The following is a 13,134-nucleotide window of genomic DNA, read 5'->3' as shown; positions in this document are numbered from 1 at the left end:
TCATAAACCTCCAGAAATCTAGTTGACATTTGCCATATATAATCACTATATTTTGTGAGAGAAAATGGACTGTGTGCGGTAGATTCGTAAAGTAAGTATACTGACAGATCTTATTTACGTTTCTCATTGTAATTGCTTCACTTCATGATACATCAAAATATTTTCTTCAAGAGTAGTCTTTAATTAACATGTCATTAACATTTTCACTAAAAGTACAAAATGTTACTGTCATAATTTTGAAGAGCTGAGGAGACAGACTCTGAAAATATGCTTGCTACGTAATGCTATCTAGTTTTCACTCTTATTATAGGAAGGCCACAAATAACAACCCCAAATCAGAAATAACTTAGCATTTATAAAATATATGCACAGCCTCTAATCGTACATAGGTGCAGCTTTTCAGCTGTGCCCACCTAGGAACCAAGAGGCATATGTTGTCATGTTCCCACACTAAGGATTTATGATGAAAGTTTTTCTAGGAATGCTGGTGGACAGGAGGAGTCGTTTTCAAAGTTCAGCTTAGACTCATAGAATTTAATTTATATTAATTATATTGTTTATACCACTGTAAATAATTGTACATTTTTTTTATGCAGCTTCTCCCTGTGAAGTTCCATTTACACCTGTAAATGGGGATTTTATATGCACTCAAGATAGTGCTGGAGTTAACTGCACATTAAGTTGCTCGGAGGGCTATGATTTCACAGAAGGGTCTACTGAGAAGTATTACTGTGCTTATGAAGATGGAATCTGGAAGCCACCATACTCCACTGAATGGCCAGACTGTGCTAGTAAGTTTTAATTTCTTCCTGGACTCCTTTCATATATGTGTGTGTGGGTTTGCGTGTGTGTACATTTCTGAGCATTTAAGAGGAAAATGCCTTACTATAGGGATTGGGTTTCATGAATGAAAAATGGTGCCATGAGGGGCACCTGGCTGGCTCACTTAGTAGAGCATGCAACTCTTGATCTTGGGGTCATGAGTTTGAGCACCACATTGGGCATAGAGCTTACTTAAAAGATGGTTCATGAATTTGAAATGTTTGTGAATAAGAGAAATGTTCAGCCCTTGATTTAAAATGTTAGCCCATCAGAGTCTGGTTATTGATTGCTACAGGACAAGATTCCTTTTAAGGCAAACCCATCTTGGCCCTCTCCTTGTTATCTACCAGAAATAGACTTGTCAGCATGTTGTTCTTGATCCATAAACTTGAACTTATAGTCTCATAGTCTGCAGAGGAGCTTATATTTAAAGTAAGATCCATCATATGTGATGGGGAAAGATCAGTTACAATCTCTTTAGGTCTGATTTAGATTTAGAGCTATTCTATAATCTTAAATATATGTATTGTTATAAAAATAGCCAGTTTTTTTGCCTGGTGTAAATAAATATTCTTTGGAATGAATCTTTGATTCAGTACCATAGATGGAGCTTAAATGCCAATGTCTTGGAAAAAGAATAAAGCCCAATTACTTGAGCTATTTTTTTCCCACAAATTTGGGTAGTAATTAAAAGTTCTACAGTATCACTCACCTCTGTCACAGATTTAGACAGTAGTATTTTAATGCTGATGCTATTAGGAGTCATTGTCTCAGAATATTATGGGACATCTTGCTGTGCCTAACCATGCAAGTTTCTGATCCAAGGAGGAGTTCTCTGTGGGAATTACACTTTCAAGGATTATGATTGTCCATCATATTTAGAAAATTTTCAGTGTATGTTGGTTAAAAATATAATAGAAACATATATGATACAAATTTATGTAAACATAAAAGATATCTTTGACCAAGGCAGGATTTTTCAAAAATTCCCAGAAATATAATTTAAAAATGTTTAAATCTCTTTTTCCCTGAAGTGTTTATTTTCTTAATGTGATTGCAAGCTAAAGAATAATATATCAAAGCAAACCTCATCACTGGATAACTGGGTACAGTGCTACTTGACTCATGGTTTATTATGATCAATTAATGCCTAGAAATTTTTCTTAACTGTCATCTCTTGTTTTTATAGAAATCCCACAAATCATTTTAGAATCAAAGTCCTAAGTTACAGTTATTCCAAAGACAATTAAATCTTTGTGTTGAAAACACTTAACCAACTGAAACTGTTTTCTCTAACATTTTCCAGTAAAACGTTTTGCAAATCATGGGTTCAAATCCTTTGAGATGCTGTACAAAGCAACTCGTTGTGATGATACAGATCTGTTGAAGAAGTTTTCTGAAGCATTTGAGACTACCCTGGGGAAAATGGTATGTCAGCAGTATTGTTTGTCGGATTTTAAAGGATGCTGTTGAGCTTTTCATAGCCCCTTAGGGTAACCTGCCACTGGAATTCCGTGTCCTGATGATTTCCCACCTCTCTGTAATCCAGACTTGCTCTTAATATCTAGAATTGCTCATAGGTTTTGGACTTCTGGAATGGATTATAAGTGAATCTTTATTAAAACATTTTGAGTTTTTTAAAACATTCTGAGTCAGAAAGCCAGAGAAGTGTGGGGTCCATGTGGTTTGAAAATGTCTGCTTTGTTATTTAAAGTATGACAAAAATGCCATTGTAGACTGTATTTATTTTATGATGAGATAATTGAACATTGAAAGGATTTTCTTTTTCATTCATTTTTGTTTAGGATTCTTTCACTGTTTATAGGAAAGCAAAACAATGTATTTAACTTGTGTTGAGCATCTCAAAGGAAATGTGTTATATACATATTTGTATCCCTAACAGAGTAGTCAGCTTATATTTTGGATAGATGCTAAGGGTAGATTCAGTGGTAATAGATTTGATGTCCAGTGTGAGAGAAAGAGGGGAGCCAAGGAAGTAGGGTACGCAGGGACACGGATGCACAAGTGGGTACCCACGGTGTGTGTCAAAGGATTTTTTCTGACTTCTATTTTCTCAGTGGAAAAAAGATGCAGAGTGATCAGCTGAGAGAGTAAGGATGGGGAGGAGTTGTTGAGGTTTGGAAAGGGAGTTGATGGTGTAAAATAATTTTCTAGGAAAGCACAAATGAATGTGCTAAAGAAAGGTGGTAGGATTGGCAGGAAGCAGGATTGTATTTTCTCTCAAGCTGTAATTAACCACACGAGTGCACGTGAAGAGAAAGCAGAGCAATTAGTTTAACTAGGGTTATGGGTTCTACAGACAAACGATGGAAGTGGGTGCACGTGAGGGAGTGATTCCTGGTGATGAGCCATAGACTCTAAGACGGATAAACAAGGAGGTGAAGACGTCGGACTGAGAGACAGTGAAGAGGTGGTAGGGCCATGGATTATAAATCTGATGAAGTCAAAGACTTCCGAGAGTAGGAGAGGGTGCAGTTATTGGTAATGACGAGGTCTGAGGTATGACCATGACAGCAAGGAACAAAGTAAGGCTGGAAGACTGGAGGAGAGGGGGAAAAGGAAGTGAGAAGCCAAGGTGATGGAAGGATTAGCCAGGTGGATATAGAAATCACCAAGAATTATAACAGGGACAGTTACTGGATGTTCTTGGAATGAGGGGGTGATGCAGAATGGGGAAAGGTTGTAGGTGGCTGACACACAGAGGGGCCACCTTCTATACCATGAACTTCAGGACTGTGAGGCTCTAAGGAGGGATATAGGAGCATGATCTGGAAACAGCAGGGAAGAGTGAGGAAGATACTTCCTCCACCTCCACACCCACAGTTTAAGAAAACTGGAAAGTGGGGTGTCATTGAGAGCAAAGATGAAGGGACCATAAAGAGAGGTGAAAAAAATAATAGGAGATTCACTGATGACTGGGAGTTCCAGAGGACAGAGGAAGGTTCTGAGGACTTAGAGATGGGTGGGAGATAGAGTCAGAGAAAAGGGATCTAAAGAGCCGTTAGTGGTGAAAGTTCAGAGACAAGAGATATGCTGGGGTCCTGGGCTTCTGGGGATCAGTGACATGCACAGAGAAAAAGGGACTGAAACTAATTCTGGTGGTCCACAAGCACTGGAGGCCTTAGGAAAGGGTGTGGACGAGGGGCGGGAGTCTGTCCAGGAGCATGCAGAGCTCTAGTCCTCTCCTCCCTCCAATAGAGAGAGATGTGAAGGCCAACAGAACAAAGGGCTTATCCAGAGCACATAGAGGTGCAATTTACATTTCATACTCTTCATTTTTTATTTGCAGGTCCCATCATTTTGTAGTGATGCTGAGGACATTGATTGCAGATTAGAGGACCTGACCAAAAAATATTGCCTCGAATACAATTATGACTATGAAAATGGCTTTGCAATTGGTAATTAAATTATGCAGTGTCAAGATTGCAAGATTGATCTGCAAAATAAAATAAGTCCAGAAGAGTGGGGCAAACTAGAAAAACTAACTTTTTTTAAACCAAAACTCTTGAGATGATAAAAACTAAGAAAAATAAAGTCACATTATGATTGTGAAATTTTATTATTGATATGATATCTTAGAATAGTACCAAAGCAATTTTTATATGGCATTCAATTTAAATTATAATTAAGCCATTAATTTAAAATAGTTACACATGTAAAATATTCAGATTTCTCACCCAGAATATATTTAGACTCAATCTATTCGAGTCTGATATACCTTCTAATTGAATTTTCATATTTTCTCCATATTATCTCTGAGCATTTTTATTAAGGTTATTTCTAACTGTGGTATGTGATTTGTTTGCTGGTGTAGCTGGCCATTTAGCTTACTGCCTTAATATTTCTGGAAGATTTCAGTAGTCACAGTTGGGTCTTTCATTAGTAAAATCATCCACCTTTCTAGTAATTACATTTGTCATTTTTATTGCATTGTTATAAAACTGTCCAACACTTCCAGAATAATGTTTTTAAATATAATAGTGATGGGGGTGCCTGGGTGGCTCAGTCAGTTAAGCGTCTGACCCTTGATTTTGGCTCAGGTTATGATCTCAGGCTTGTGAGACTGAGCCCTGTGTTGGGGTCCACACTGGGCACGGAGCCTGCTTAAAAGTCTCTCTCCCTCTCCCTCTCCCCCCTTTCTCTTTCCCTCTCAAAAAAAATAATAGCGATAACAAAATAGTGTCATGGTTAAGCACATGGACTCTAAGACCAACTTCTTATGTCCAAATTCTGGCTCTACCACCTATTAGCTGTGTGGTCTTGAGCAAGTTTGTACTCTGTGCCTCAGTTTCCTCACCTATAAAAATGGGTATATGTATATATATGAGAGTACTGAACTCATAGGGCCATTCTCAGGATTAAATGAATAAGTACAAGTATACCTAAAGTCCTTGGAAGGTTATCTGAGACAATATTAATTGACATTACAGCAGACATCCTTTTTGTTTCTGACACTAATCATATGCATAATATTTTTAGTGACTTAGCATTTAGAGTGATGTTGACATTTGCTTTACACTTTTTAAATTTTAAAAAATATTTCTGCATATATGTTTATTGCAAAAATTGGAAAAATGCTAAAACCCAAAGAATGAAATCAAGATAACCCACACAATCCCATAAATAATTCTGTTAATATACTAATATATGTGTTACTATATATACATTAACATATATACATATAACTGTACATACGTATGTATATACGCCCATACTACTTTGTAAACTTGAATTTTTAGTTAACATTATATTGAGGACATTTTTCTGTCACTAAATATTATACTTCAATTTCAGTGGCCACATATTAATCAATCAATTTGCCATAACTTATGTAAACAATTTCCTACTGGTAGATTTTTTTTCCATTTTTAACTGTTATGTAAAACTCAGTGAAAATTTTGGACGTTAAAGTGTTAGAAAAACATGAAGTGGCATTGGCAGTGGCTTGTCTAGAATAACAATGACTCTTCTGTCACACATGACACAGGCTTCCCCTCCCAGATTATTGAGGCAGATTGTTGAAGGTATAAGGATGCACCTAGAGGGAGTCAGGTGTCATCATAAGGCTTTGAGATGGGTGATATTTGTCATCTAATAAGGACCAAAAGGGCAGTTTCTTAGAATCATATGTGGACACGTGGTACAATTGATCTTAAGAGATAAGTCTTCCTCCTTGAATATCTTTACAGTAGGGAGTCACAAAATCAGCGTAATATTTCAAACAACACCTTGGCAAATCGTAACGTATTAAAAACAAAGGGCCAATAAATATATTAAAATGGTTTGACTTCATAATAGTCATGTAATTCAAATTAAAACTAAAATGAGATGCCCTTTTTGACCTGTCAGATTAACAAATTCAAATAAGAATCATAATACCCAAAATTGGCAAGAGTATAAGGAAAAAAAATCATACTCATAGATTGTATGCAGGGGAGAAATTGAGGAGCAATTGACAATATGTATCAAAAAGATGAAAAAAACTCAAACCCAGAAATCTAATTCTAAGAATATTTCTCAAGATAAAAATCATGCCAGTATGCAGAGATATACTACATTTTATAAATTCTAAGGTGTACATTTTTATTTGGACATCTCTGAAATTGGAATATATCTTCTCATTGATGGTGCCTTACATTTTATGAAATCCTCTATGCACAAGGATGTTCTAGAATTTTGAAATAACCTAAAAGTTTGGAAAGAGAAACCTGGTTAGTTTGTGGTATAGCCATAGAAGAGAATATTATGAAACCATTTGACACAGAAATGCCATAATATATCATTGAGAAAATTAGAGAAAGATTACTAAATAATATACACGTAGTATAATCGTTTGTTAAAGGTATGGTATGTTTATTTCTATTCCAGTGATTCATGTATCTATGTATGCATAAACATATATGTGTGTGTTTATATATTCATAGAAGAAAATCTTGCCTAAAATGTTCTAGGCATTATTTCTATATGGTGGAATTGTAGGTAATCAAAAAGTTTTTTGTCTTGGCTCATCTGTTTTTTTAAAATTTTTTATTGTTATGTTAATCACCATACATTACATCATTAGTTTTAGATGTAGTGTTCCATGATTCATTGTTTGTGCATAACACCCAGTGCTCCATGCAAAACGTGCCCTCTTTAATACCCATCACCAGGCTAACCCATCCCCCCACCCCCTCCCCTCTAGAACCCTCAGTTTGTTTTTCAGAGTCCATCGTCTCTCATGGTTTGTCTCCCCCTCCGATTTCCCCCCCTTCATTCTTCCCCTCTGCTATCTTCTTCTTCTTCTTCTTTTTTTTTTTTCTTAACATATATTGCATTATTTGTTTTAGAGGTACAGATCTGAGATTCAACAGTCTTGCACAATTCACAGCGCTTACCAGAGCACATACCCTCCCCAGTGTCTATCACCCAGTCACCCCATCCCTCCCACCCCACCCCCCACTCCAGCAACCCTCAGTTTGTTTCCTGAGATTAAGAATTCCTCATATCAGTGAGGTCATATGATACATGTCTTTCTCTGTTTGACTTATTTCGCTCAGCATAATACCCTCCAGTTCCATCCACGTCGTTGCAAATGGCAAGATCTCATTCCTTTTGATGGCTGCATAATATTCCATTGTATATATATACCACCTCTTCTTTATCCATTCATCTGTTGATGGACATCTTGGCTCTTTCCACAGTTTGGCTATTGTGGACATTGCTGCTATAAACATCGGGGTGCACGTACCCCTTCGGATCCCTACATTTGTGTCTTTGGGGTAAATACCCAGTAGTGCAATTGCTGGATCATATGGTAGCTCTATTTTCAACTTTTTGAGGAACCTCCATACTGTTTTCCAGAGTGGCTGCACCAGCTTGCATTCCCACCAACAGTGTAGGAGGGTTCCCCTTTCTCCGCATCCCTGCCAACACCTGTCATTTCCTGACTTGTTAATTTTAGCCATTCTGACTGGTGTGAGGTGGTATCTCATTGAGGTTTTGATTTGGATTTCCCTGATGCTGAGCGATGTTGAGCACTTTTTCATGTGTCTGTTGGCCATTTGGATGTCTTCTTTGGAAAAATGTCTGTTCATGTCTTCTGCCCATTTCTTGATTGGATTCTTTGTTCTTTGGGTGTTGAGTTTGGTAAGTTCTTTATAGATTTTGGATACTAGCCCCTTATCTGACATGTCATTTGCAAATATCTTCTCCCATTCTGTCGGTTGTCTTTTGGTTTTGTTGACTGTTTCCTTTGCTTTGCAAAAGCTTTTTATCTTGATGAAGTCCCAATAGTTCCTTTTTGCCCTTGCTTCCCTTGCCTTTGGTGATGTTTCTAGGAAGAAGTTGCTGTGGCTGAGGTCAAAGAGGTTGCTGCCTGTGTTCTCCTTTAGGATTTTGATGGACTCCTGTCTCACATTTAGGTCTTTCAACCATTTTGAGTCTATTTTTGTGTGTGGTGTAAGGAAATGGTCCAGTTTCATTCTTCTGCATGTGGCTGTCCAATTTTTCCAACACCATTTGTTGAAGAGACTGTCTTTTTTCCGTTGGACATTCTTTCCTGCTTTGTCAAAGATTAGTTGACCATAGAGTTGAGGGTCCATTTCTGGGCTCTCTATTCTGTTCCATTGATCTATGTGTCTGTTTTTGTGTCAGTACCATACTGTCTTAATGATGACAGCTTTGTAATAGAGCTGGAAGTCCAGAATTGTGATGCCGCCAACTTTGCTTTTCTTTTTCAACATTCCTCTGGCTATTCGGGGTCTTTTCTGGTTTCATACAAATTTTAGGATTATTTGTTCCATTTGTTTGAAAAAAGTGGATGGTATTTTGATGGGGATTGCATTGAATGTGTAGATTGCTCTAGGTAGCATTGACATCTTCACAATATTTGTTCTTCCAATCCATGAGCATGGAACGTTTTTCCATTTCTTTGTGTCTTCCTCAATTTCTTTCATGAGTATTTTATAGTTTTCTGAGTAACAGATCCTTTGCCTCTTTGGTTAGATTTATGCCTAGGTATCTTATGGTTTTGGGTGCAATTGTAAATGGGATCGACTCCTTAATTTCTCTTTCTTCTGTCTTGTTGTTGGTGTATAGGAATGCCACTGATTTCTGTGCATTGATTTTGTATCCTGCCACTTTACTGAATTCCTGTATGAATTCTAGCAGTTTTGGGGTGGAGTCTTTTGGGTTTTCCACATAAAGTATCATATCATCTGCAAAGAGGGAGAGTTTGACTTCTTTGCCGATTTGGATGCCTTTGATTTCTTTTTGTCATCTGATTGCTGTGGCTAGGACTTCTAATACTATGTTGAATAGCAGTGGTGATAGTGGACATCCCTGCCGCGTTCCTGACCTTAGGGTGAAAGCTCTCAGTTTTTCCCCATTGAGAATGATATTCGCTGTAGGTTTTTCATAGATGGCTTTTATGATGTTGAGGTATGTACCCTCTATCCCTATACTCTGAAGAGTTTTGATCAAGAAAGGATGCTGTACTTTGTCAAATGCTTTTTCTGCATCTATTGAGAGGATCATATGATTCTTGTTCTTTCTTTTGTTAATGTATTGTATCACGTTGATTGATTTGCAGATGTTGAACCAACCTTGCAGCCCAGGGATAAATCCCACTTGGTTGTGGTGAATAATCCTTTTAATGTACTGTTGGATCCTATTGGCTAGTATTTTGGTGAGAATTTTTGCATCCCTGTTCATCAGGGATATTGGTCTGTAATTCTCCTTTTTGATGGGGTCTTTGTCTGGTTTTGGGATCAAGGTAATGGTGGCCTCGTAAAATGAGTTTGGAAGTTTTCCTTCCATTTCTATTTTTTGGAACAGTTTCAGAAGAATAGGTATTAATTCTTCTTTAAATGTTTGATAGAATTCCCCTGGGAAGCCATCTGGCCCTGGGCTTTTGTTTGTTGGGAGATTTTTGATGACTGCTTCAATTTCCTTAGTGGTTATAGGTCTGTTCAAGTTTTCTATTTCTTCCTGGTTCAGTTTTGGTAGTTGATACATCTCTAGGAATGCATCCATTTCTTCCAGGTTATCTAATTTGCTGGCATAGAGTTGCTCATAATATGTTCTTATCATTGTTGGTATTTCTTTGGTGTTGGTTGTGATCCCTCCTCTTTCATTCATGATTTTGTTGATTTGGGTCATTTCTCCTTTCTTTTTGATAAGTCTGGCCAGGGGTTTATCAATCTTGTTAATTCTTTCAAAGAACCAGCTCCTAGTTTCGTTGATCTGTTCTACTGTTCTTTTAGTTTCTATTTCATTGATTTCTGCTCTGATCTTTATGATTTCTCTTCTCCTGCTGGGTTTAGGCTTTATTTGCTGTTCTTTCTCCAGCTCCTTTAGGTGTAGGGTTAAGTTGTGTACTTGAGACCTTTCTTGTTTCTTGAGAAAGGCTTGTATTGCTATATACTTTCCTCTCAGGACTGCCTTTGCTGCATCCCAAAGATTTTGAATAGTTGTGTTTTCATTTTCATTGGTTTCCATGAATTTTTTTAATTCTTCTTTAATTTCCTGTTTGACCCATTCATTCTTTAGTAGGATGCTCTTTAGCCTCCATGTATTTGATTTCTTTCAGACTTTCCTCTTGTGATTGAGTTCTAGTTTCAAAGCATTGTGATCTGAAAATAGGCAGGGAATGATCCCAATCTTTTGGTACCGGTTGAGACCTGATTTATGACCTAGGATGTGATCTATTCTGGAGAATGTTCCATGGGCACTAGAGAAGAATGTGTATTCCGTTGCTTTGGGATGGAATGTTCTGAATATGTCTGTGAAGTCCATTTGGTCCAGTGTGTCATTTAAAGTCTTTATTTCCTTGTTGATCTTTTGCTTAGATGATCTGTCCATTTCATTGAGGGGGGTGTTAAAGTCCCCCACTATTATTGTATTGTTGTCAATGTGTTTCTTTGCTTTTGTTATTAATTGGCTTATATAATTGGCTGCTCCCATGTTAGGGGCATAGATATTTACAATTGTTAGATCTTCTTGTTGGATAGACCCTTTAAGTAGGATATAGTGTTCTTCCTCATCTCTTATTACAGTCTTTGGTTTAAAATCTAATTTGTCTGATATAAGGATTGCTACCCCAGCTTTCTTTTGGTGTCCATTAGCATGGTAAATGGTTTTCCACCCCCTCACTTTCAATCTGGGGGTGTCTTTGGGTCTAAAATGAGTCTCTTGCAGACAGCATATCGATGAGTCTTGTTTTTTAATCCAATCTGATAGCCTGTGTCTTTTGATTGGGGCATTTAGCCCATTTACATTCAGGGTAACTATTGAAGAATATGAATTTAGTGCCATTGTATTACCTATAAGGTGACTGTTACTGTATATTGTCCGTGTTCCTTTCTGGTCTATGTTGCTTTTAGGCTCTCTCTTTGCTTAGAGGACCCCTTTCAATATTCCTTGTAGGACTGGTTTCGTGTTTGCAAATTCCTTTAGTTTTTGTTTGTCCTGGAAGCTTTTTATCTCTCCTTCTATTTTCAATGACAGCCTAGCTGGATATAGTATTCTTGGCTGCATATTTTTCTCATTTAGTGCTCTGAATATATCCTGCCAGTCCTTTCTGGCCTGCCAGGTCTCTGTGGATAGGTCTGTTGCCAATCTAATGTTTCTACCATTGTATCTCTTCTCCCGAGCTGCTTTCAGAATTTTCTCTTTGTCTCTGAGACTCGTAAGTTTTACTATTAGATGTCGGGGTGGTGTTGACCTATTTTTATTGATTTTGAGAGGGGTTCTCTGTGCTTCCTGGATTTTGATGCCTGTTTCTTTCCCCAAATTAGGGAAGTTCTCTGCTATAATTTGCTCCAATATACCTTCTGCCCCTCTCTCTCTTCTTCTTCTGGGATCCCAATTATTCTAATGTTGTTTCGTCTTATGGTATCGTTTATTTCTCGAATTCTGCCCTCGTGATCCAGTAGTTGTTTATCTCTCTTTTCCTCAGCTTCTTTATTTTCCATCATTTTGTCTTCTATATCACTGATTCTCTCTTCTGCCTCATTTATCATAGCAGTTAGTGCCCCCATATTTGATTGCACCTCATTAATAGCCTTTTTGATTTCGACTTGGTTAGATTTTAGTTCTTTTACTTCTCCAAAAAGGGTTTCTCTAATAACTTCCATGCTTTTTTCAAGCCCAGCTAGTATCTTTAAAGTGATGATTCTGAACTCTAAATCTGACATCATACTAATGTCCATATTGAGTAGGTCCCTGGCAGTCGGTACTACCTCTTGTTCTTTTTGTTGAGGTGATTTTTTCCGTCTTGTCATTTTGTCCAGAGGAGAATAGATGAATGAGAGAACAAAATGCTAACAGGGTAACAACGTCCCAAGAAAATATACTCTAAACAAATCAGAAAAGACCTGAAGCAGGGGGAAAAGAAAGGGAAAGAGAGAAAAAAAAAGAAAAAAAAAAAGAAAAAGATAAAGATAAAAACAAACAAAAACAGAACAAAACAAAAAAAAAACAGAACATGATCAAATATGATCAGGCTGGTGCATAGATCAGTGCCACACACTAGATTTTGGGTGTATTTTGGTCTGTTAGAAGAAAGTGCCTCCCAAAATTTTAAAGAAAGAAAAGCTTATATATGTACAAAAATAAGGGTTGATATGATGAAGGGATGGAATATGACTGTAAAGATGAAAATTATAAAAAATTTTATAAAAGGAATTGATAAGTTGTTTGAAAAAAGAAAGAAGAGGTTAAAAAAAAAGAAAAAAGGAGAGAATGTGATCAGGCAGGGGAGTAGAAAAAAACCATACACTAGAGATTTAGGGTATATTTTGATCTGTTAGAAGAAACTATCTCAAAATTTTAAAGAGAGAACAACTTATATATATATATGCCAAAAATATGGGTAACTACTATGAAGGGATAGAATATGACTCTAAAAATGAAAAATAAAAATGTGTTTTAAAAAAGGGATTGATAAGATGTTGGTTGAAAAAGGGAAAAAGAAAAATTCAAAAAAAAAAGTTAAAAAAAATTAACTTTGAAAGACTAAAGAATCATGGTAAAAAAGCCATAAATTCTATGTGCATTATTCCCCTAGCGCTGGAGTTCTGCTGTTCTCATTGATCGGTAAACTTGGTCTTGGCTGGCTGTTCTCGCTGATCTTCTGGGGGAGGGGCCTGTTGCCGTGATTTCCAAAAGTCTTTGCCGGAGGCAGGATTGCCCCGCCCTTGCGGGTCTGGGCTAAGTAATCTGCTCGGGTTTGCTCTCAGGAGCTTTTGTTCCCTGCAAGCTTTCCGTGCTGCTTTGGAGGCGGAGAGTGAAAATGGCGGCCTCCCAATA

The 13,134-nt window shown here is 37.2% G+C and overlaps 1 protein-coding gene across 1 annotated transcript in view; it reads left to right on the top strand.

Moving 5' to 3' along the window:
• Positions 1–13,134, top strand: part of SVEP1 (sushi, von Willebrand factor type A, EGF and pentraxin domain containing 1) — a 193,061-nt gene that overhangs the window by 84,769 nt on the left and 95,158 nt on the right. The window contains exons 12-14 of the mRNA XM_036090877.2: positions 597–791; positions 2,129–2,250; positions 4,133–4,241. Coding sequence (XP_035946770.2) covers positions 597–791; positions 2,129–2,250; positions 4,133–4,241 — 426 coding nt within the window. The remainder of the gene's footprint in view (positions 1–596; positions 792–2,128; positions 2,251–4,132; positions 4,242–13,134) is intronic.

Source organism: Halichoerus grypus, chromosome 14, assembly GCF_964656455.1.
Source record: "Halichoerus grypus chromosome 14, mHalGry1.hap1.1, whole genome shotgun sequence".
NCBI lineage: Eukaryota > Metazoa > Chordata > Mammalia > Carnivora > Phocidae > Halichoerus > Halichoerus grypus.
Note: the sequence above shows the minus strand (reverse complement) of the source record. Positions and strands in the feature narration are given on the sequence as shown.